This window comes from Pagrus major, chromosome 4 (genome assembly GCF_040436345.1).
Source record: "Pagrus major chromosome 4, Pma_NU_1.0".
NCBI lineage: Eukaryota > Metazoa > Chordata > Actinopteri > Spariformes > Sparidae > Pagrus > Pagrus major.
Window position 1 is genome coordinate 11,033,559 of NC_133218.1, and position 23,554 is coordinate 11,057,112.

Genomic DNA, 23,554 nt, shown 5'->3' on the forward strand with positions numbered 1-23,554 from the left:
AAAAAAATGACAGAAAAGGCTCTACTTCCTATGGAAACTTAGGAAGGCTAAATTCCAGAGCGAGATCCTGGTCAACTTTTACAGAGGAGCAATAGAAAGCATCCTGACTGGAAACATCACAAACTGGCATGGTTCATCACGGCCAAGGACAGGAAGGCTCTACAGCGGCTGATTCAAACCACCAGAACATCACTGGTACCATCTACAGAGCATCAGTGACATCAGTGAAGTGAGATGTCTGCACAGAGGCCAAAGATACTAAACGACAACACCCACCCAGCCACAGTCTGTTCACCCTGCTGCCATCTGACAACAGGTACAGAAGTATCTGCTGCTGTACCACCAGACTACAGAGCAGCTTATTCCCCAGGCTACACTCATTTTCTAAAATAGATGTAGCACAACAACATATTAAAACAATTTTAAATCCTTGTTTTAAAAAATGATAATAAAGTTACATTGGAACCTATATACTGTTAGTTTACTACTTATGTAATACTAGTCCAGTTTTTAGTTTATGAAAGTATACTTTAAGTATTCAGTAGGTGTAAGAGTAGTAAACTTTGAGTATACAACACACTGGCAGCTAGAGGTGGAACAGTAGAAAGCTTTATATTTAATTTACAATCCATTTTACCAAACAAATGTGTAGAAAAAATGGATGTATATGTGAGTACAAATCTTTGTTGTTGAATAATGTTTAGACCATGAATACTGGCCTGGAGGTACACTACTGGAAAATTGTAACTCTTATAATTACAATTGCAATATTGGTCAGAAAAATTACACTTGGATCCTGCGTTCAATCGTTCAGCTCTAACTAAAAGCATGCATACTTGACTAATAAAAATGTATAATAGGACATTCCCATGGGCTGTATGGGCAAAAAGAGGTCACCTGTTGTCTAAACCAATATATCAGTGTGTGAGACCTGTTAGGTACGTGCTCCGGCCTGTGTTTGGGCAGAATGGTCACTGTTGGGCTCCTGACAGATCCAGCAACACTTCCTCTGTTCAGGTCTGCCCTAGACGCTGATTGGGTGATGGTGCGGATGCTGTTTCCACGGCGAATAGGAGACTGAAAGTTTGTGACGCTGCCGTTCCGTCGGGGTGATGGAGTGTGGATGGAGGCCTCCTGGCTTGTGATGTCACTCTCCTGCTGATCAGGCTTTTTGTCCGCTGCAGCCTCTGGAGCCTGCAGTCTAGCTAAGGTTGGGTTAACAATCACTGGGTGAGGGTCATGACACTACCAGAAATAAAGGAACACACACAGGAGAGCTTAAAAAACAGCAGAGATACCTGCAGCCATCTGAAAGACTTTCTTCTTGTCATCAGTCCGCTCCTGAAGAGATTTAAAGAAAGACCCACTTTAGACACACTTAGTCCATTGGATATCATTGACTCTGATGTTTTAGTTTAGGACAGCATCTAAGGGTTATTTCCAATCATTATTTTCAAAAAAAAAAAAATTATATCAGAAATAATCTAAAATGCATATTTTGTTATTAAAATGGCTGCCAATTAATGTTCTGTCAATCAGCTACTTAAAAATAGATTCATTTTGAAAACTGTGGAGCTGAACTGTGGGCCACGCCCCTCCAGCCTGGATACACCAGGTTGAGTGCCTCTCGCAGCTGAATGCAGCAGGCTGAGTGCACCAGGTGAGGGTGGTTGGTTAATTAGCTGGGTTTGGAGTCACACACACACTCACAATCACTACAGAGCAGCAGTGGGAGCACGCAGCATGAGAGGTGACTGAGATTTGGACCAGATTACCAAGATTTGTTTGTGCAGAGCTGGGCTTTCGGGGGAGATGCAGCCGGTGAGCTTGTTGCACTGCTGGTGTCCACTTAATGGTGGTGAGCACTTGGGTGATATGGTTGGGATTAATTATTTGCTGCTTATTTACAGGGTTTATTTCTGGTTATATAAAGAATTTGTATGTTTATCTTGTTTCATTTTCTTAACATGGTGTTTGTTTGTGTTTAAAGGTTTTTCACCTGACCACTATTCACAATTGCATCCAACTTCCATAAATAAAAAGAAAGAAGTAAAAAGAGCAAAGGTGTGATGAGTGGAATCCTGTGAAGTCCTCCCGAGATTAGCTACCTTTCAAGTGGGGAGTTCTGCACTAATACCTTTCAACAGTGAGGGCACTTGACAGTGAAAAACCGGCTGCATCTGGAGAAGAGAAACCAGAACAGCGACCGGCCAGGCCTAGAAGAAGCCTGATGAGATACTGAACGTCACCTTACTCCATTCTGCTGTAAAAGAAGATGGCTGACTCAAAGTCACTGGAGCAGCTTAAAGCCAACAGAACGACGGCGAAGCGTCAATTCTCCCGGCTGGCCAACAATGTTGTGAGGATGCATGCAATATTGCCTGAAGAGGAGCTCAGAGACAGTTTCAAAAAGCTTACAATTGAGGCCAACAAAGTCATGGAGGCAAATGAGGATGTGGAGGCCCAGTGTATTGCAGAAGCAGAGTCGGATGCAGGTGCTGAAGGAGGTCCTGCGTTGAGTGAGCAGCAAAAGGCCGATATTGAAAAAACTGCAAGTGAGTGTGAAACGAAACTGAAGGAGGTGAAGGACCTCATCCAAAAGACACTCTGGGCCAACTTTGGAGAAGAGGAACTGACTATGGCAGTAAAGGCAGCAGAGGAGAAAGTAGAGTGTGTGGCGTCCTTCGAGCTCAGTGGAAACAAGGAGGCCTTCAACTTCATGTTCGACTACCTGGAGAGACTGGTCAAAAAGGCAAAAGAGCTGCATAAGCAGTGGAAGTGTTGGGCCCCTCCTGCTGAGCAGAAAGACTTCCAGTGGCGCATGCGTCAGCTTGAGCAGGCTATTCCCAAGTTAATGTCAAGAAAAGCAGATTTTATTCAAGCAAAAGCTGAAGAAGATGCTGGAAAGGTTGTGACTGCAGCTCTTAACAGCTACCCAACATCAGTCATAAGACTGAAGCCAACCTCCCTCCCTAAATTCACTGGCATCAAGCGTGACTTTCACCGCTGGAGAAGAGACTGGGAGGCCCTCCAGATGCAAGGGGAACCAACTGGGTCAAAAGAAGTCAAAAAGTTCCAGCTACTTGACAGTTTGGATGAGAGAATAATGAGAGATCTTCGCTTGACAACTTATAACACGGCAGAAGACATCTTCCGTGTGCTGCAGAATCGGTTTGGAAGCCAAACTGCAATCGCCATTGAGATAGTCGAGGAACTGCAGAGGCTTCCAGCTGTCAGAAGCCACCAGCCAAAGAAAATTGTTGAGCTCATCCAAGCTGTTGAGAAAGCTCTTGAAGACCTGAGGGACCTTGGTGACACTGGTGCTTTAAAGAACCCTCTAGTGACTAAGTCAATTGAAAGCAAACTTCCTGATGCATTGAAGAAAGAGTGGCTTCTCCATGCAGCTGAGAGGAGCAGTGCTGATCCAGACAGGCGCTTTGACAGTCTGTTAGCTTTCCTCAAGAGTCAAGAAAGCATCTATGAACAGCTGGACCAGTTGAGGGATGAAGACCCACCAAAGAGAGAAATCCGGTCTGAGCAAAGGCAAGCCAGAACCAGGGCATCAAACCAGTCAAGTAGCCATCCTTCAGAGTGTGTCGTCTGTGGTGACATCAAGCATAAGAGAAAGCTCTACTTCTGCAAAAAGTTCCGCACGCTCAGACTCACAGAAAAGAAGGATGCAGTAAGAAAACTGGGAGCCTGTGGGAAATGCCTGGAGATCCATGATCATGAGGGTCACTGCAAAACAACATTCCTGTGCAGAAATCCTGAATGCGGAGGCAAGCGAGCCATAGAACACCACTACTACCTTTGTCCCGGTGCTGAAGCATCCAGAGGCAGCGCAACCCAGAGGAAAAGCAGCATGGTGGGAGGTGGCAACAAAACTACGCCAAATTACACTGAGGCCCAAGAAGAATTCTTCAGCAAGCTATCGCCTGAGTTAGCCCAACAATGCCGAGATGCATTCAGCAACACAGTGTCCAGAACCTCCCATTCTGCAAAGAGTAACTCAAGTCTTCTGGCGGGAGGCGGCTTGGTGGAATGGCCTGTCATCATGATGCTACTGGAGGTTACGGCCAATGCTGGACAAAGAATTGGCACCCTGATTGACCTAGCTTCAGACACCAATTACATCACCCACAAGGCAGCTGGTCGACTCAATCTCAGAAGCGAAGACATCACACTCGTGGTTCATGGTGTAGGAGGCATGAAAGTCTTTGTCCAAACGAAGCGTTACCTCCTAAAAATCCGTGTTAGCACCTCACGAGGCACATTCAGATCCCACCAGCTGATTTGCTATGGCCTGGATAGCATTGCAGATGTTCATAGGCATGTGACAGCCGAGAAACTGCAAAAGTTCTTCCCAGACATTCCACTCGGTGAGCTGGTAAGGCCAAGAGAGATCCAACTCCTCGTAAGTCACAAGGAAGGTCAGCTGGCTCCCCAGAAAATCCGCACAGTGGGGGACCTTGTGCTGTGGGATGGACCACTGGGAAAGACAGTTGCTGGCGCCCATCCTGAGTTGTTTGAAGAGGTCACAGTATCAGCCCATACGTCTAGAACGCATTTTGCAAGGTCGATGAGAACTGCTGCTGTGAAATATGAAGAACGTACCTGTGTGGTCCCTATTCATCCTCCACAAAATCAACAAGCCCCAAAAGCCATCCAAGGTCAGCATTCCAGTTCAGCAGCTACTGCCTCCAACTTCCTCGAGTGGTGGAAATGGGACAGCATTGGTGCCGGCTGTGTCCCAAAATGTGGAGGCTGCCGCTGTGGAAACTGCCAGCCAGGTGGCAAAGAAATGACTCTTGCTGAAGAAAGAGAGCTGGAGGTGGTGAGGAGCGGCCTTACATATGCAACTGCTGATAACCACAGTGAGAGGCCACACTGGCATGCCAGATACCCTTGGGTGGAGGATCCAGCCGCATTGCCAAGCAACAGGAAGGCAGTTGAGGCCACCTTCCTGAGGACAGAGAGACAGCTGGCCAAGGAACCAGAATGGAAGGCTGCCTACGCTGCTCAAGTTCACGATATGGTTAACCGCCGGGCTGCAATGAAGTTGTCTGAAGATGCCCTGCGTTCGTGGACCGGACCAGTGTGGTACATCAGCCATCTCATCGCACCCAATCCACACTCGGTCACGACTCCGGTAAGACTTGTCTGGAACAGTAGCCAGAAGTTCAGAGGCTTCAGTCTTAATGATCTCCTGTTGAAAGGCCCAGATGTCCTTAACCCAATCCGTGCTGTGCTTCTCAAGTTCCGGAGGGGAGTCTTTGCTGCTTTGGGAGACATCAAAAAAATGTACAATTCAGTCTGGCTCGAAGACCAAGAAGTACATTTGCATAGGTTTCTGTGGCGTGACTCCGAAGAAGAAGAGCTGGGCGAATATGCAGTAACAAGAGTCAACATTGGAGACAAACCAGCAGGTTGTATTGCTCAACTAGCCATGAGAGAGACGGCTAATCTCCCCCAGTTTGGCCATCTTGTGGAGGAGCGCCGAGTGCTACAAGAAGACAGCTATGTCGATGACCTCTTGACCTCTCATGACAACCTGGACGAGCTTAAAATCATCACAGCAAATGTGGAGGAAATCCTGAAAGCAGGGGGTTTCGAGTTGAAGCCATGGGTTTTCTCTGGCCAAAGGAGGAAAGAGCCTGCTGGAAAACAACAACAGGAGGCAACTGCAAAGACTGTGGTCCTGCCGAACCAGCTTAAAGATGAAGACAACAAAGCTCTTGGCCTTGGCTACACCTTGGAGGATGACAAGCTTCACGTCATGGTTGGGATAAACTTCTCAAAAAGAAAGAGAAAGATGAGACTTGGCCAAGATCTTGTTTTGGAGCAAGTGAGAGTCCAGACGCCAGACCCACTGACACGACGGGAGTTGCTCAGTCAAGTTTCTGGGCTGTATGACCCCATCGGTCTGACAACGCCTGCAAAGCAGAAAGGGGCCATCTTGGTTCGAAGAGCATTCCAGGAAGCCAAACCTAAAGGTAGCACCACCAAAGACACATGGGACCTTGCGCTGTCAGACAAGCTCAGAGAAGATGCCATCAGCCTCTTTGAGGAATTCGTTCAGCTGAACAAGGTCAAGTTTCCTAGAGCCCTGACCCCTGTGGACGTCTCTGCTAAACCTGATGCGATCACCTTCTCTGATGGCAGTGAGCATGCCTATGGAGCCGTCTTATACCTGCAGTGGGCCTGTGACCATGGTTCAACAGTGAGATTGGTGGAGTCTAAAGCAAAGTTGACGCCTCTAGACCACAAGGGGGAAGCAGTGAAAGCTGAGCTGTGTGGAGCAGTCTTCGCTGCCCGCTTAAAGAAGTACTTTGAGAAACATGGCTGCATCCAAGTCAAGCAGTGGTACCACTTTGTCGATAGTCAAACGGTGCTTGGTGCAATCCAGCGTGAGAGCTATGGCTTCCAGACTTTCTTCGCCAACAGAATTGGAGAGATCCAAAGCAGCACACGACTTGAAGATTGGTGGTGGATCCCTGGACCCCTGAACATTGCCGACATCATCACTCGAGGGGCTAGTCCGAAAGACTTGGGTGAAGATTCAGTATGGCAGCAGGGGCCAAAGTTCCTGAGTCTACCGGCTGATGAGTGGCCAATCAAGTCTGCAAAGGATGTGTCGGCAACTGCCCGAGAGAGCATCAGTAAGATGCAGAAGAAATCCTTTGTTGCTGCACTTACAAGAGCTCAGGAAGAGAAAGAGCCGCCTGATCAAGAGCATCGAAGGCCACCTGCCGGCGCAGCTATCCGAAACCTGGTGAAGGAAGGACGGTTCAGTGATTTGACTCACCTGGTCAAAACGGTTGCGTGGGTCTGGAGGTCAGCAAAGAGGTTTGCAGCACAAAATAGTACCTTGAGAACTCCAAAGTGGGAGGCAGTTTCATCAAGCGGAGTCATCACTGCAACAGAACGTCAAGATGCCCTAAGAGACCTTTTCCTTGCTGCACAAGAGGGCGTGACTTTTCCCACCACCACTACAGACCGGCTGGTAGTCTATAAAGAACCAGAAACCGGACTGCTGATTTGCGGTGGGAGGATCCAGGCCTTTAATGAAGACAAAGCTGGTGTTCCCCTCTTACCTTACAGTGCTTGGATCTCAACGCTTTTGGTTCGTGAGGCTCACAGCAAGGGTCATGAGGGAGTGGCTGCGACTCTGCTGAAGGTGAGAAAGAAAGCATGGATCATCAAAGGAAGAAGGATTGCTCAAAAAGTTATTGACAAGTGTGTGATCTGTAAGAAAGCCAGAGCCAGGAAATGTCAACAAGTGATGGGAAATCTGCCTCAGGAGAGAACTAGACCTGCAGCCCCCTTCGAGTTCACAGCTGTGGACCTGTTTGGACCTTATCAAGCCAAAGACGATGTGAGGAAGAGGGTCACAATGAAGGTTTGGGGAGTCGTATTCTGCTGCATGGCCAGTAGAGCGATCCACACAGAGCTGGCCAATACCATGTCGACTGAAAGTTTCCTGATGGCTTATCAGAGATTCACAGCATTTCGAGGGCATCCTAAGAAGATTTGGTCTGACCCCGGACCAATTTTGTCGGTGCCAAACCTGTTCTGGAAGAGTTGTACAAGTTTTTAAATGGGCTGGACAGGTCTGCTGTGGAAGAGGCTGCAGCTCAAAATGGGACCGACTGGCAGTGGAAAATCCAACCAGCTGATTCACCACATCGTAATGGTGCTGCTGAAGCAGCTGTTCGCATTGTGAAGAAGGCATTCCAGAGTTTGGGGAGAGAGTCGTGCCTCAGCTACAGTGAGCTTCAGACAACCCTCCAGCTCGCTGCTAATCTTGCTAATGAACGTCCTATCAACGCCAGGGTGCAGAGCCTTGAAGACACCGTGCAGTACATCACACCAAATGTGCTTCTGCTGGGACGAGCATCTTCAAGTGGTGACTGGAAGACGTTTGACTTCACGAGCTATCCCTATAAGAGACTCCAAGAAATGCAACACCAGGTAAACAAGTTCTGGAGATCATGGAGCCAGCTTGCTGGTCCCAATCTGTTTGTAAGAAGTAAGTGGCACACTGCACAAAGGAATGTTGCTGTTGGAGACATCATTTGGCTGTGTGATCAGAATGCCATGAGGGGACAATTCAAGCTTGGAAGAGTTGTCAGTGTCAACCCGGACCCCCGTGGCATCGTGCGGGATGTGAATGTCAGGATTGTTCCAAGCTTCTGTATCCCTGAGGTGAGACCAGCAACATCAGTACCCAAGCATCCTGTCTCCAGCATCCAGAGGGACTTTCGGTCCACAATACTTCACCGGGACGTCCGGCGACTGGTTGTTCTGCTGCCAATTGAGGAGCAGGCAGGGGACCCAGGAGGGAAACTCTGACCACAAGTGCACCAGGGTTTGCGATCGTTCCAGCGGTTTCCCTGGAAAGATCGAGTGGGAGGTGTGGAGCTGAACTGTGGGCCACGCCCCTCCAGCCTGGATACACCAGGTTGAGTGCCTCTCGCAGCTGAATGCAGCAGGCTGAGTGCACCAGGTGAGGGTGGTTGGTTAATTAGCTGGGTTTGGAGTCACACACACACTCACAATCACTACAGAGCAGCAGTGGGAGCACGCAGCATGAGAGGTGACTGAGATTTGGACCAGATTACCAAGATTTGTTTGTGCAGAGCTGGGCTTTCGGGGGAGATGCAGCCGGTGAGCTTGTTGCACTGCTGGTGTCCACTTAATGGTGGTGAGCACTTGGGTGATATGGTTGGGATTAATTATTTGCTGCTTATTTACAGGGTTTATTTCTGGTTATATAAAGAATTTGTATGTTTATCTTGTTTCATTTTCTTAACATGGTGTTTGTTTGTGTTTAAAGGTTTTTCACCTGACCACTATTCACAATTGCATCCAACTTCCATAAATAAAAAGAAAGAAGTAAAAAGAGCAAAGGTGTGATGAGTGGAATCCTGTGAAGTCCTCCCGAGATTAGCTACCTTTCAAGTGGGGAGTTCTGCACTAATACCTTTCAACAGTGAGGGCACTTGACAATGTTGCCACACAATTTTCTCATTCTACATATATATGTATATGTACATATATATATGTGTGTGTGTGTGTGTGTGTGTGTGTGAGTGAGTGTGTGTGTGTGCTATGTATGTATGTATTTAAAATATGTATACATGATTATGTATACATATTTTAAATCAGTCCTACACACTATAGATAAAATGAATACAAAATAAATATTGCTTGATCCATTCTGATAATGATGAGAGACTCACAGTCTGGAGCTGCATCCTCAACTGGTTGTTGGTGAATTTGAGTGATCTGGCAATGGCCTGGAGATAATATATCAGCATGCTGAAACACACAGGGGCAAAAGTCAAGATGGCTTGTTGATATGTAGATATGTTTGTGTATGTGTGTGTGTGTGTGTGTGTGTGTGTGTGTGTGTGTGTGTTTCTGTAGTCTTACAACAGCAGTAGCAGTGCTGGCAGCACTACCACAGGGCTGGTAACATAACTCATCACTTTGCTGAACCACAGTGGGAAGTCACTGGCCACTGTCTCAGAGATGATGTCATAAATCTTCTCTTGGCCACTGAAATACAAATGTTAACATTTACAAACAAAATAAACACAACCACACCTTAGGTGCAGGCAACAGACCCTCCCTACTTTTAACTTTTACTTTTAATCCCTGTTCAGCTGCCTCATGTTTCACCTCCTTTCTCCTGTTATAATTCAAGTGTTGTCAGTTGTGTTGTTGTTTGAGCAGCAAATTTAACATTTAAAGGTTTAAGGTAAGAGTTTGAGTCCTTTCCTGTTACACCACAGAAAAACAACTACAACAAAACAAACTATTTTTGTGTGGTGGAGCGTGAAGGATGAATTGAGGAGTCTCAGTCTGAAGAGTGAAGCTCCTCTGTAGTCTGGTGGTACAGCAGCAGATACTTCTGTACCTGTTGTCAGATGGCAGCAGGGTGAACAGACTGTGGCTGGGTGGGTGTTGTCTTTTAGTATGTTTCCAGTCAGGATGCTTTTCTCTTTACTCGGCTCCAGAATTTAACCTTAAAGGAAGCAGAGCCTTTTCTTTGATTTTTAAAAAAAAAAAATTTACCAGGGAGGTGATGTGTGATGACCAAGATATGTTCTCAGTGATGGTTATTCCCAGAAAACCCATAACTGTTCACCTGCTCCACCTCATCTGCACTGATGTAGACTGGGGGGTGTGTCTTTGCCTCCTTCTTTATAAAATCACAAATCAGCTCTTTGGTTTTGCTGACGTTGAGCAGCAGATTGTTCTCTGTCTATCACACTAATATGAACTCTCATCATCGTTTTTAATGTGGCTGATGATGGTGGTGTCATCCTCATACTTCACAATAGAGTTCTCCTAATGTCTGGGAGTGCAGTCATGGGTGTACAGTGTGAACAGGAGGGGGCTGAGCACACAGCCCTGGGGGGCTCCAGTGATGAACACTAGCGTAGAGGAGGTGAGCCAATCAGAACTCTCTGAGGTCCGCTTGTGGGGAAGTCCAATATCCTGTTTCAGAGTGTCCTACTCAGGCCCAGAGTGTTTAGTTTTCCAATCAGCTTCATGGTTGAGATTGTGTTGAATGCTAAACTGAAGTCAACAATGGCTAAAGGTTTCCAGCTAACACTGCCATGTTGATCAATGTGCAGTATCCAAATAAAAAAAGTACGAAAAATGAAATTAAATAAAGTGAAAATGATGACTGTTATATACAGTAAGTTACATGAGAAAATGAGCATTTGAATATATCTATATCTATACCCTCTGTCCCCTACAGAGTTAAATCTGGGAGCTGTTAGCATGACCCCAAGCAGTGGGTGAACTCTTCATCTAAATCTACCTTATAAACATACAAACACTTAAATTAGTAATCAGCATGATGTCAAAAAGTTAGTTCAGTAAGGATAAAACTTAAATCTGGCAACCACACTAGTACAGGACCTTTGAGATGTTGTGTACTGCCTTAAGTCTGTGCAAAACTAGGCTCAAAAAAAATTCTTTGGAAGTGATGTATTAAGGGGACTGGTAGAAAGAGTGTGTTTATATTACACATGGCTTTGCCCACCTTTGGTGGGTTAGTCACACCTGCCCTCCTGAGATTTTATATAATGTACTCTGCATCCTGAACAAATGTGGAATAAACACAACTTGAGGGTGTGTATTTCTGAAATATGTTTGCTAGCTTCTTTTGCCATCATAGTAAATATATATGTATTCGACAGAGTTGGCTTTGATATCACTCTGATCGTGGTGCTCAACAAATATCTTTCGATACTATTAGTATTATTACTTTGATACTGTACCTGAATGGTCCACAGTGCTGTGACGGTCTGTACCTCACTATGGCAAAGATGGTGGGCAGCATACAGAGAAAGAGCATGAAAAGCAGCATAGCCAAGTAGAAATTGTTTGATCTAAAAAAGCCAAAGCAAAGACAACATGGATGTGTTAAAATGAACAATCTTCACATTTCTGCTGTTTTCATAAATTCAAGTCCATGTGGAAGATGTTGTTTACAGAAGGATATCTGCCTTCATCTACTTCAGATAAGCTGTTTATCTTGTGATGAAAGGCTTAAAACATGTCTAACAGCAGAACCTGGAAATCCAGTGTGCCAAGGACATAAGTTACATGGGTATTCACACTGCTGACGCCCCATTTAGATCCACTGAAGTATTCCAGTGAAATACGTTTGATGGTTAACAAAGAGAGAATGAATAAGATCAAGTTAAAAAGGAACAAAACAACCCTACTGAATAGTTTTTTTTATAGACACTGTTTCTCAAAGCTACTGCATTCTCTTCATTAGGTGGAGACCCAATAAGGTATTGTTCCTAATAACATCCTGATGAAAGACCGATGAAACATTTGTACTAAGCACAGCTGACATCATACGTATGTACCTAACCTCAGCTTTACCTGACTTTTACAACTGCAGCAAAAATGCAAAAGAAACAGTTTGGACAGTGTGTTTTTTTTTTGTTTTGTTTTTTTCGACCTCTATGGGCAGAACATTATGTATTAACCAGTATTAATTGAAGTGAAGTACAGCTGACAAGTGCAGCTTGAGCAGACACAAATCCACCACTTTTAAGCTCTGGTAGTGACCACAGCACAGCACACCGCAACATTTTGAGAATGACACATTTTCACTGTACATGTTAAACATTTTCTGAATTAGCGTCCGAGTACACAAAGTGGTGTTGCTACAAATCCTACGGTGTGCCTGGGGGCGCGCTCTCAAACCACACATTACTTTTTTTAAAAAGTTGAAATATTTTCAAATATTTTTACCGAAATAGAGTTGCACTTCTATTTCCATTAATCAAATATATGACTGCTGGTTGGGTATGCAGCCCCACTCTACAAGCACACCAAAAACACCCCTTTCCATCGCCTTTTTGAAGCAGTTGGGCATGTAGAGATGTGTTTCTGCGTAATCAGGGCCTTGGCTTCCATTTTTACATCTTGTCCACACAATCTCCATAAATAGCCCCACTGCTGTAGTTATTCACTCAAAATTAACTATTTACACTGTTAGATTATATCACATTGGGTGTGGTGCGCCTGTTTTTTTTTTCTTTACAATATTTAGCTTTGACCATACATTACCACTTGTGAAAGTCAACCTGCAAACACTGCCATTTTAGGTAGTGCAGCTTATTTAAGGGCCAAGAACACTAAACCCCTTCAATGATGCTTGAACAAAATCCATGTTATCACCAACAGAGTTATTGTCAGCGTTGCACATATTCAAGTGCCTCAGCACTCTGTACAGTAATTATGAGTAGGGGGCATAAACATGTCTTCCTTACAATCAGCAACGTGTCAGTATCAATCCCTCTGACTCCTGCATTTAATGGCTCACGTGAAATCTTCTCTCAACTGTATAGTGAACTGCCTCTGCGGTGTGTGTGTGTGTGTGTGTGTGTGTGTGTGTGTGTGTGTGTGTGTGTGTGTGTGTGTGTGTGTGTGTTTCCACTACATCTGGGAGTGACTGATAAGGACTGAGAGCAGCACTGACAGCCTCGTTACATAAATCAGAGTGGGCTGAGCGCCTTGGGCCTGTCTATATATGTGTATGTATAGGAAGATGCATGTAATGTACTGCAGGACTACACACTGATTTGTCTTCATCTTAGCAGAGCTGGAAAATGAAAAGGGATGAGAAAAATAACCTGTAAAGCACTGTTGATAATGTGTAATCAGAGCAGTGTGCTGATGCAGTTTCATCATTAACAAAAAGAGGATCACATGCACACACTGTGCACAGCTCAGTGATGAGGATGGAGTATGTGACGCAAGAGCAAATCTAGACGTAAAATCATGTGTCCTTTTGTTCTGATAGTGTGTGTGTGTGTGTGTGTGTGTGTGTGTGTGTGTGTGTGTGTGTGTGTGTGTGTGTGTGTGTGTGTGTGTGTGTGTGCGTGTGTGTGTGTGTGTGTCAGACCTGGAGGCTCGGAACACCTGCTGATGGGGAACATTACAGGTGAGGACGGCCCAGCTCCTCAGATACATCAAACCAATCAGCTTCAACACGTTGAAGGCAGGAAGACAGGGGGAGAAAAATGCTCCCATCCTGGAGGAGAGACAGAAAAGTCAGCAACACACACACACACACACACACACACACACACACACACACACACACAGCCACTGAGGTCACAGCCCATATAAAAGACATTACAGCCAGTGGCTCATGGTTTCACTTCATTATGTTCATCGCTGCAAGGCGACATTTCTGGAATGAGTTGAGGAAATACAGTCAGGACTGCCACGGAGGTGTAATGGAGACATTATAGAGGGCCAAACTCCTTTAAACAGGGTCATAGAGACTGGACAGCACCGGCCAGACTATTAACTCTGAATTAGATCCTCTGTTACACACACAGCAGCACGGTCAAGGTGATACAGTGGGATTAGAAAGATATCCTCAATGTTTCATTTCTGTCAGTTATTTTAGAGAAATACTCACCAGATCATTCCTTGGTTATAAATCAGATGCAGGACATTCTCTGCTATCTTAAATTCTCCATATTCAGGCTGAGAAGAGACAGAAAAATCAATTTATGTGGTGTTCTATAGTTATTTTTCTCTCTAAATGTTAAATGAAGGTGTCTTGTGCCAATATTTTGACACTGCCCCTCCTCCTCCTTTCAGTCTCTCATCACTCATAAAAATGAAAGTGCTGATTAAGACTGGCATTAAATCCACCCCCCAACTCTGCTACGTTGTCTGCCGCCACCCCAACCACTGCCATCCTGTGACACCGACCTTGTTGATAATGGAGACAACAGAAAGAGAAAACGAGTTTTTCCCGCCCCTGCTGGTAAAACCGTTGAGCCAGACGAGTAAAAGTTTGCTGCCTGGCATCAAATCTCCAATCATAAATACCTATCCACAATCACATGGGAGGCCCAATCCTTGATTCTTTTCCTCTATACAATCATGTTTGACAAAGTATTGAACCTCACCCCATCCTTGCTCATGAACTATTGAGCCTTTCAATCATGATACTCTCACCTGTTACCAATGAACCTGTTTACCTGTGGACTGTTCCAAACAGGTGTTTTTGGAGCGTTGTACAACTTTTACTGTCTTTAGCTGCTCCCGTCACAACTCGTTTGAAACGTGTTGCTGCTGTCAAATTCACAATAAGGAGATATTTACAGTGAAGTTGATGGGGTCAAACATTACATATATTGTGAGAGGTGTCAAGTGAAAACCACTTATCTCCAAAATGTCAACAGCCATGTTTTCAGCTTTGTGCCAGTGTATTTTTCAGATGATTCAGCAGTGTTGTAAATGGTTTATTTGGCTGAAGAAACAAGAGAATTGTCTCAACTCATAAAGGAGCATTCCCTTCTTCTGTTTTTATCTAAAAATAACACCAAACACCAAATTTAGAGATGTGGGACGATTGCCAGATAGTTGAGACCAGTGGCCATTGGCAAGCTCCTGCCAATGGTTTCTTTCTATTCCATTAATCCACAGGTGGCAATAACATGCCAAGAAACACAGCAATGCAGCAGCAAAAGGCAGCGAAGAAGAACATTTCTAGCAAGAAAATTTAATGTACACAATGCAGTTTTCAAAATGATCAGAAACATCAGATCTATAACTGCTTATCGGTGGAGAGTTAGATGAGATCAATATTCCTCTCATATTTGTCCGTCAAATACAAGACTACAGTCAGAAACTGATGAGCTAAGCACATACTGGAAGCAAGTCTAGCCCTGTCCAGAGGTAGCGAATTCTGCCTACCAGCACCTCTAAAGCTCACTTATTATGTCTAATTTCATGACAAAAACCAGTGTGAAAACATTACGTGACGGACTATTTCTGAGCCATGAACAGTAACAGTAACAGCTCAAAGCAGCTGTTTTTACAACACAAAAACTCAACTTGTGTTCAACTTACAAACTTGCTCTCTAAATCCCAGCAGCAACAATCACTCAGGTAGCGAACCACCAAACCTCTGATGAAGTCAATGAGCAGGATGCTGGCCACCGTGAAGATCATGTCAATGATGGACAGCTTCAGCATCTCCTGGAGACACACATACACAGTTCATTCAATTACTCAGCACTCACACCAGGCTAAAACCTGCTCGCCAATGTCTCAGTGATGTCTCAAGCTGCGTGCGTCAGCACTCAGCACATCAGGGACTTGCATGGAGAGAAGGCATTGCCAGTATAATGCACATGCCCCTTAAATGTTGTATAGCCACTGAAACACCATTTTGACCGTAAGGAGACACATTCAGATCACAAGTATTCTATATACTGTATACAACACACATCTGTTTTTATTAAGGCAGCACAGCACAAACACAATCTGACGTTTTCATTTCTAAATTGAGCGACTTTCAGATATTTTGAATCTTATAAATGTAATCTCTGTCTGAACAATCATTAGAAGTTGTGTGACTTTTTCCACATTTTATACTGGACCTACTTTGAAAGGTACAAGAAATATGCCATTTGACTATGAAGTGTACAGCAGTCAGAAGAGAGGACCTGTCCAACGTAGGTCTCCCAGCATTGGTCCTGCTGAGAGCGGGTGTTCTTCTCAAACAGGGCTGTCTGGTTGGAGATGGTCACTGAGCCGCTCCGAGTAATGTTCAGCACCGTGGGGATGGTCGCTATGGTGGTGTTGCGATGCTCAGAGACAGAGATGTCAGAAACCAGGGTGGAGAGGCTGTCTACCTCCGGCTGAGAGATGGTGGCCAGGAAGGAGCTGGAGTCAGACCAGTTCCCTGGATTCACTGGGACCTGGAAGACAAAGAGACGGCTCCATCAATCACTGCTATGCTACTCTCATATGGGCAACTAATAATTAATCACTACTCTTTATGCTAAGCTAAGCTAACATGATTAACATGACACCAGCTCTGTATTGAATCATGCAGACATGAGATTGATATTTATTCATTCATTCACTCATAAATACACTGGGATAGTGCTCTCATTTACAATACAGCTTTAATCTATTAAACAATAGACAGCAGGAAACACAAACAGGAGGCTGAGATAGAAACATTTGACAAAATACTGAAAATTACTTGCAGCCGGCACTTGCACCGTATTCTAATCATTTGAGCGTGTTGGATAAGGGCCCTCGGACAGCAACGAAGTGGTGTAAGCGAGTAAAAAGACAGTGAGGGCTTTAAAAACAAATGCAACACATTGTCTGTCCCACTTTATAAAGAGTAACACCAGTAGCATTAACAGTACAAGCAGAATGATAAACAACATTCTGACGTCACTTGTAAACAGCATACTGTATTCTCAAAATGTTGAACTAGAAGTTTTTTACTTACAGCTGCTGATATTGTGCCATGCAGAAGAAATTCTTTACAGTGATGTCCGATGATTATCACAAGTAACTGGGCCATTATTAGAGATAATGTGATGTTTTTCAAATGCCATTTTTAAAGTATGGGTACGCTGGCACAAGTTTCAGATGTAGACATCTCAAAGCCTGTACATAAAGCTAAAACTGTCTGTGGCCAAACAACACAGAGAAAATGTAGGTGCAGGGGCCACATCTCCAGATCTTAGGCATGCAGACTGAAAGTAGTATATAGTAGTAATGATCTTATCATAACTGAAAAGTACAAGCTACAAAAATAAGGTCCAGGTGATGGAAAGAACTAAAATAAAAACCACATGCATGTTTCTGTACTCACAGCAGAGCTCATACTGTTGACCTTATCAAGGAGGGCAATAATGAGGCTGTAGAGATTCCCCAGGTATAAAACAAGCACCCTGCAATGACATAAATACATGACCAATGTTAGTGTGCAGTAAGACCTCTGATGTATTGTATAATGGGTAATTAGTGCTGCATTAGGCAGCAGTTGGAGTGATGGAGTACCTGGCCAGCTGGAAGCGTAGTGAGGTTCGTGGGTGGTACATCTCGAGCTGAGCCACCAGCTCGAAGGCAGACGGAGCAATCATGGTGATGAGAGAAACCACCACACTAACCTGGAAAGAGCAAGGACATGAACGTCACTGACATGAAGGGTCCTCCTTGAAAGAGAAAAGGTTGAAACTGACAGACATTTTCCCCGTCCCTCCTTTATCAGCACATTTAAACTCACAGATTTTTAAACTGATTTAGTTTTTGAGTGGAGATAGCAGAGTTTCAAAAGATAACAAATATGACAATCAAAGACCTCTGGAGATTTGTCAGTCTGAATATTTCACTCTGTAATTATCATATAGCTTCAATGTGTTGAAAGCAGCAGAATCAGAATATGCAATATTGTCAGTAAAGGTGCTAATTGCAAGAAAAGTTTATTTTTGAGTCTCACTCCCAACTCGTCAAAAACTGACTCTTTGGGATGGGGGCCGACCCGTCCTACAGACTCAAAGTGTCACTTTCTGTCAAGTTAGGAATGGGACTCAATCAACTTCTTACAATTAGCACCTGTGTAATTTTGTTCTAAACATATATAATCACTTTAATAAATTAATCTTCCTAGTGTATGAAAATACAATCATTGTAATGTTCTGACCGGCACCGTCCCGCCTCCACACTATCCACAGACAATATTTCTGACAACATAATGAATTGTTATGAATGAGCTCAAAACCAGAGCTGACAATTTAGCCTAATTCACCATATAGTATCTGAGCATTCGGAGGACCCACCAGCTCTCCTTACACTACCAGCAGTGACTCCATCACATGTGTCAGTTACATTCCTCATAATTTGCTTTTCCTGCACAAAAATCAAAAGAAACTGATATTGTTAGTTGTGGCTATAACAATAAACTGCAACAAGATGTGATGTATAGCTATCATTGTAAACTGATCCTTTTTTTTAAACATTTGTTCTGATTAATATTAATAATAAATATAGATGCAAGCAGCTATAAGGAAGGTTCAAGCTGTTTTTGCTCAATAAGCTCAGTCGGCTGAAACAAAAGCAGCAACAAGCCCTTCAGGCTTGAACCCTAATAATAATAAAACAATATGTAATAGAATGTAATTAAAATTGGCTCGCTGTTTCTTGGGTTTGGGTTTGATGTTGCATTCCGGACATATGGAACTCCTGATGTTACCTCCTGTGTCATTTTCCCCTCTACCTTGTTTATATCTGCAGGGAGGCTGCACTGCTGAGGGTTCAGCTGTGTTTCTTGTAGCAGAGACTTCATTTTGTTAGTCATTTTTTTAATTAGTTCTTGGATTTCCTTGTGTGAAAAAAAAATTTAAAAAAAATATTTTCATATATTTTGTGGCTATACTCTACTTATATTGCCATATATAATCTAACATTTACAAAGAAACTTGTGTTTAATATTCAAAGATTAAATCAGACCCACAGAGGTGGATCGTTTTACTATACATGACTTACAAACGATATTTTGATCCAGCACTAAACTCGGTAGGCTGAGTGAATGAAACGCTCACTGACGGATGGAAGTTGACATTCAACATCTCGCACTGCATCAGTGTCGGGTCTCCACTTTCATTGATTCCTTAGAACTGTATTGTATGTTAGATAATCTGATTAAACTAATGATGATGATGATGATGATGTCTGCTCCACTCTGCTACCTCGTTCTTCTCCCACAGCGTCAGCTCCGGCTTCTCCTGCTCCAGTTTCTGAGAGCGGTCCACCACAAAGTAGATGATGTAGATGCTGCCGGCCAGAGACAGCAGCACCAGGATGTTAGCTAAAATACGCAGACTGATCAGAACGGCCCTGAAGAAGAGTACAAACACAGAAACACATTCATCAGTTAGCACAGATTTCCTTTTCAAAAATCAGGAAGTTGATAGTTCTTCAAAATGTTCCATATATGTATTGGTATCCAAAACATTAAGTAACGGCAGCTGGAAAGTAGTCCAGGCAGTCAGCTTGAGTCTGCCGCTACACTCACATGACACACTCTTTACTCGCTCTGCTGCCACTGTTACTGTTCACATAACCAGCATCCACCCAGTTTTAGTTTAAACTAAATACATTTACTCAAGTACTGTACTTAAGTACAATTTTGAGGTACTTGTACTGTACTTGAATATTTCCATTTTCTGTTACGTTATACTTCCACTACACTACATTTTGGAGGCAAATATTGTACTTTTTACTCAATACATTAATTTAATAACTTTAGTTACTAGTTTTCTAATAACTAGTTTTCAGATAATGTTGCATCAGAGCCAAATGAGTGAATGTTTAAATGAAATTATTTATCATCAACGATCAGATTTTTTTTTAAAAACACAAAAAAAGCCGTCCAATAATCTGAAAAATGCTAACTATCGGATCTGATGATTGACCAGACCGATAATCAATCAACACACAGTATACAGTATATGCAGACATGTAAAAATATGTATACTTTACTTTTACTTTAGTTAAGTTTTTTTGCTAGAAAATTACTTTTGATGCTCAAGTACATTTAATATCAGATACTTTAAGACTTTTACTTGAGTACTCTTCATATAAGTGATCTTCATTTTCACCAAAGTAATATTTTATAAAATTCCTCTTTACTTTTACTAAAGTATGACTTTAGTAGGTATGCACATACTTTACATTCACATAATAATCTATTGCATGTGAGTTGGCTGACTGGAGAAACACAAGGTGACTCTGTACATACAGTACAAGAAGGAAAGATTTAAACCTGTTCTTCCTCCTGCTCTGACACCTGTACAGTATGTCAGAGTGGAGGATAACCAGTGGAGCTGAGATATGGAGGGAGATACAGGGCACTTATTCATCTCATTTAATCTCTTCTGCCACTCCAGTCATGTCCTTTTTGTGATTTACTTTCAGCTTCTGTAACTCATGTCTGGATGAGTGCACGTCACTGTGTGTATTGATTTCAAATGCAGAGTGCAGTAAAATGATTCAAAGGGGAAACAAGCGCAGAGGGATATGGAGTCACTACTTGGTTATTTACGCTGACCTAACAGAGGAAGACTAATCAAGAACATGCACAGAAAACAAGAGACGAATAACAAAGACTCCTACAGACTGGTATCCTTCTTCTTTTCCTGCTCCTCCACAATGGCCTCCTATTAACAGAAACATTATTATTATTATTATTATTTAATATTATTATGTGATAAAGAGTGAAACACAGTCAGTCTCACAATTTTCAATTCATAGTATCTGTACATGTTGGAGATACATTAATACAGAAATACACTAGGGGGGGAAGAGGTGTCCTTGTACTTGGACAGTCAATAAAGATATATGTCAGTGTAAAAAGTCATGTAAAGTCAATTTAAACTGTGTGTGTGTGTGTGTGTGTGTGTGTGTGTGTGTGTGTGTGTGTGTGTGTGTGTGTGTGTGTCTGACCCTGATGTTGTTGACGATGGCAGCTCCTTTGCTCTCTGCAGCCTCTGGGTTTCCTATCAGGTAATCCCAGGCACAGAACACCCTCCAGCAGAACGTGAAGTTCTCATCAGAGGCACTGGCCAGACTCAGACGAGAGTTTTTAGCCATTCTGCAGGAGTATTATCATTCAGAGCATATTATCAAACCAGACAAAATATTATCATAGCAACATTATAGAATGGTGATGTTAGTCAGTCGGCCAGTCCAACACTTTGGTTCTGAGTGAGATTAACAGTCTCTGGACAGATTTCCTAACCAACATCAGAATACATTTACATTTATGGCTTACACAAAAATGATTTATGTTAGGGATGCACAATATGGATCATTACCTGCTTCTCATTTATAAAGAAGTTCCTAACCTGTGGTTTATGCACAGCTGATGGTAAGAAAGGCTCACAGACTTTCCCTCCTCTCTGAACACTTGTTGAACATGTATCGCAAATTACAATTGTGTTGTCTTGTAAAAAACAAACAAAAACATCCACACCGGCCACATGTTTGGCTCTCTAGTCTACACATATAGAGGCTGCATTGCAATTTGGTTTGGTATTATCACTTTTATTTTCAGGCTACAATTTCATTATGAGGCAATAACTGATCATGTAAATTTCCCACTATCAGGACGATAATTTATTGGCCTGATTTTTAACGTATATATAGTGCATCCCTAAGAAATGTCTATTTTAACAGGTAGATTACTGTGAAATCATTCGTGGGATTACCTCATTCACTTAAAATACCTTTCCTATGGTGTATCCCTCAGGTCAAACAAACCACTCTCTAGGCTCTGAGAATGTTACAACTATGAAATTATCATTCTTAAATATATGGTTGAGTCTGTTCACTTCATTTGTATTGTGTGATGTAATGAATACTGCCTCAAGGGGACACTACAGGGGCTTTAGTGGACATGGTGTGGTCATATCAGCATGTGGTGCTGCGAGACAAATATTTGTACCATCAACCCCTGCCTCATAACTGTCCGCTAGAAACCATACAGCATCTGGCTCATTTAATCAGCCGATATTGGCCTATCACGGATATATCAGTGTCAGCATATAATTGTCTGATATAGTGCAAAAAAATATGCTTGGGGTTATTTGTAACGATTGAATTCCCAGTGAAGTGCATTGATGTTTTTTAGGACAACACAGTTTGTTGTTGAACTGTATAATATCCTGCCTCTGTTACATATCTTTGTCACAAGTGTTGATAACAACATTTGCAAAAATATGTGGTTATTGGCCGATATATCGATATCGGAATGCTTTACACCCTAATATCGTTATCAGCATCTGCGCCAAAAGTCATGTATCGGTCGCTGCTAACCATCTGGCAGAGCAGGGTCATGTAAAAAGGCACAACACAAATAAAAACCATAATAGCCTTTAAAGTCATCACTGTCAAGATGACTTGTTGATCACCAGCGCAAATTTGCATGTCAAAGTCCCATAAAAATCAGCCCTTAGCAAAAAAAAAAATGTGTAGATGTACTTCACCCCTGTGAGCAGATCAGCTGGTGTGACCAGATCATTATAGTAATTTAATAATCTCTGACTAACCATTCAGCAACTGTCACCCTTACAGTGAGCAACAAGTGTTTTGGTGACATGACACAATACTGATCGGCCGACCTGGTCAAGTCATCGTCAACCTAACATTACATTAATACATCATCAAATCGTTATCACAACAGTGTCAGTTGTAGTGGTGTAATCATTACTTTCTTAACAAAATGATGAAACTGTAGGCAAAGACAGCCATCCCAACCAGGAAGTAGGCGAGGGGCAGCCGGTACCCTGCACTGCCAATTTTCCTCACCCTGCCATAATAACCATAGAATAACACAGAGTACTGCAGGTAGCCCTGTGGAGATCAAGCACACACACACACAATACATATTCACAACAAACTCTAGGAGGTGCAGTACATGATGACTGTACATGACAAAAAACATCAACGACAATTAGAGTACAAAAGCTATGCAGTCGAACACCAACACTTTAACAGCAAAGCACAGAGAGAATCATTGTGAATGCTAAATCTCTTTGATGGATCTTGTACTCGGTCCACTACTGACCCAAGTGTCTGCATTAATATGCAGGTGATATAGATGGTACACAGAGGATGAATTCTAATGTTTGTGGTGACTCCCTGACCTTTCCTTCAAAAGCACTGTCATGTCGAATATTCATACAGTATGTAATGGGCAGATTGCCATGAAAACATCATGCAACTATTTTACCTTAAAATAATAGCAGATCATCTTAATGTTACAGTGACTTGTATTAGGGTGAATGGTGTCTCTGTCTCAGTCACTCTGCCTCCCTATCACTTGTTTCTAAACTGTGTATCTTCAGTGAGAGGGTAGGATCACAGTGTGTAGAACTTTACAGCAGTACATCACACACAGCACCAACTATCACTGATTTCAGTGAAACCAGATTATAAATTTGATTTACAGAGTTTCCTCTCTGGTTAGCTCTGCTAGCTGACTCTGCTCAGAGCACACAAGATTTTTGGGTGTGGGACCAGAATGGGCAGCAGAACCGGAGCTGGGCGAGCAGGCAACAGAACCGGGCTCAGCAGCCTCTACAGACATCATGACAGAGGGGAGAGACTGAAGAGGACGCTGATGGAGGAAAAGACACAGTGACAAGTGTCAGACTGGCTTTGAGTTGTCGGTGACAGC

General features: G+C 43.1%; 1 protein-coding gene across 2 annotated transcripts in view; it reads right to left on the reverse strand.

Annotated features, from left to right (window-relative positions):
- Positions 1-23,554, reverse strand: part of LOC140994983 (transmembrane channel-like protein 3) — a 45,756-nt gene that overhangs the window by 7,205 nt on the left and 14,997 nt on the right. For both annotated transcript variants that reach the window (XM_073464854.1, XM_073464855.1), the window contains exons 7-21: positions 22,586-22,728; positions 20,821-20,968; positions 20,491-20,534; positions 19,065-19,212; positions 17,377-17,486; positions 17,189-17,267; positions 16,017-16,271; positions 15,418-15,546; positions 13,973-14,040; positions 13,448-13,576; positions 11,301-11,411; positions 9,436-9,561; positions 9,243-9,321; positions 1,299-1,341; positions 932-1,205 (exon numbers count right to left, since the gene is read on the reverse strand). In XM_073464854.1, coding sequence (XP_073320955.1) covers positions 932-1,205; positions 1,299-1,341; positions 9,243-9,321; positions 9,436-9,561; positions 11,301-11,411; positions 13,448-13,576; positions 13,973-14,040; positions 15,418-15,546; positions 16,017-16,271; positions 17,189-17,267; positions 17,377-17,486; positions 19,065-19,212; positions 20,491-20,534; positions 20,821-20,968; positions 22,586-22,728 — 1,886 coding nt within the window. The remainder of the gene's footprint in view (positions 1-931; positions 1,206-1,298; positions 1,342-9,242; positions 9,322-9,435; positions 9,562-11,300; positions 11,412-13,447; positions 13,577-13,972; positions 14,041-15,417; positions 15,547-16,016; positions 16,272-17,188; positions 17,268-17,376; positions 17,487-19,064; positions 19,213-20,490; positions 20,535-20,820; positions 20,969-22,585; positions 22,729-23,554) is intronic.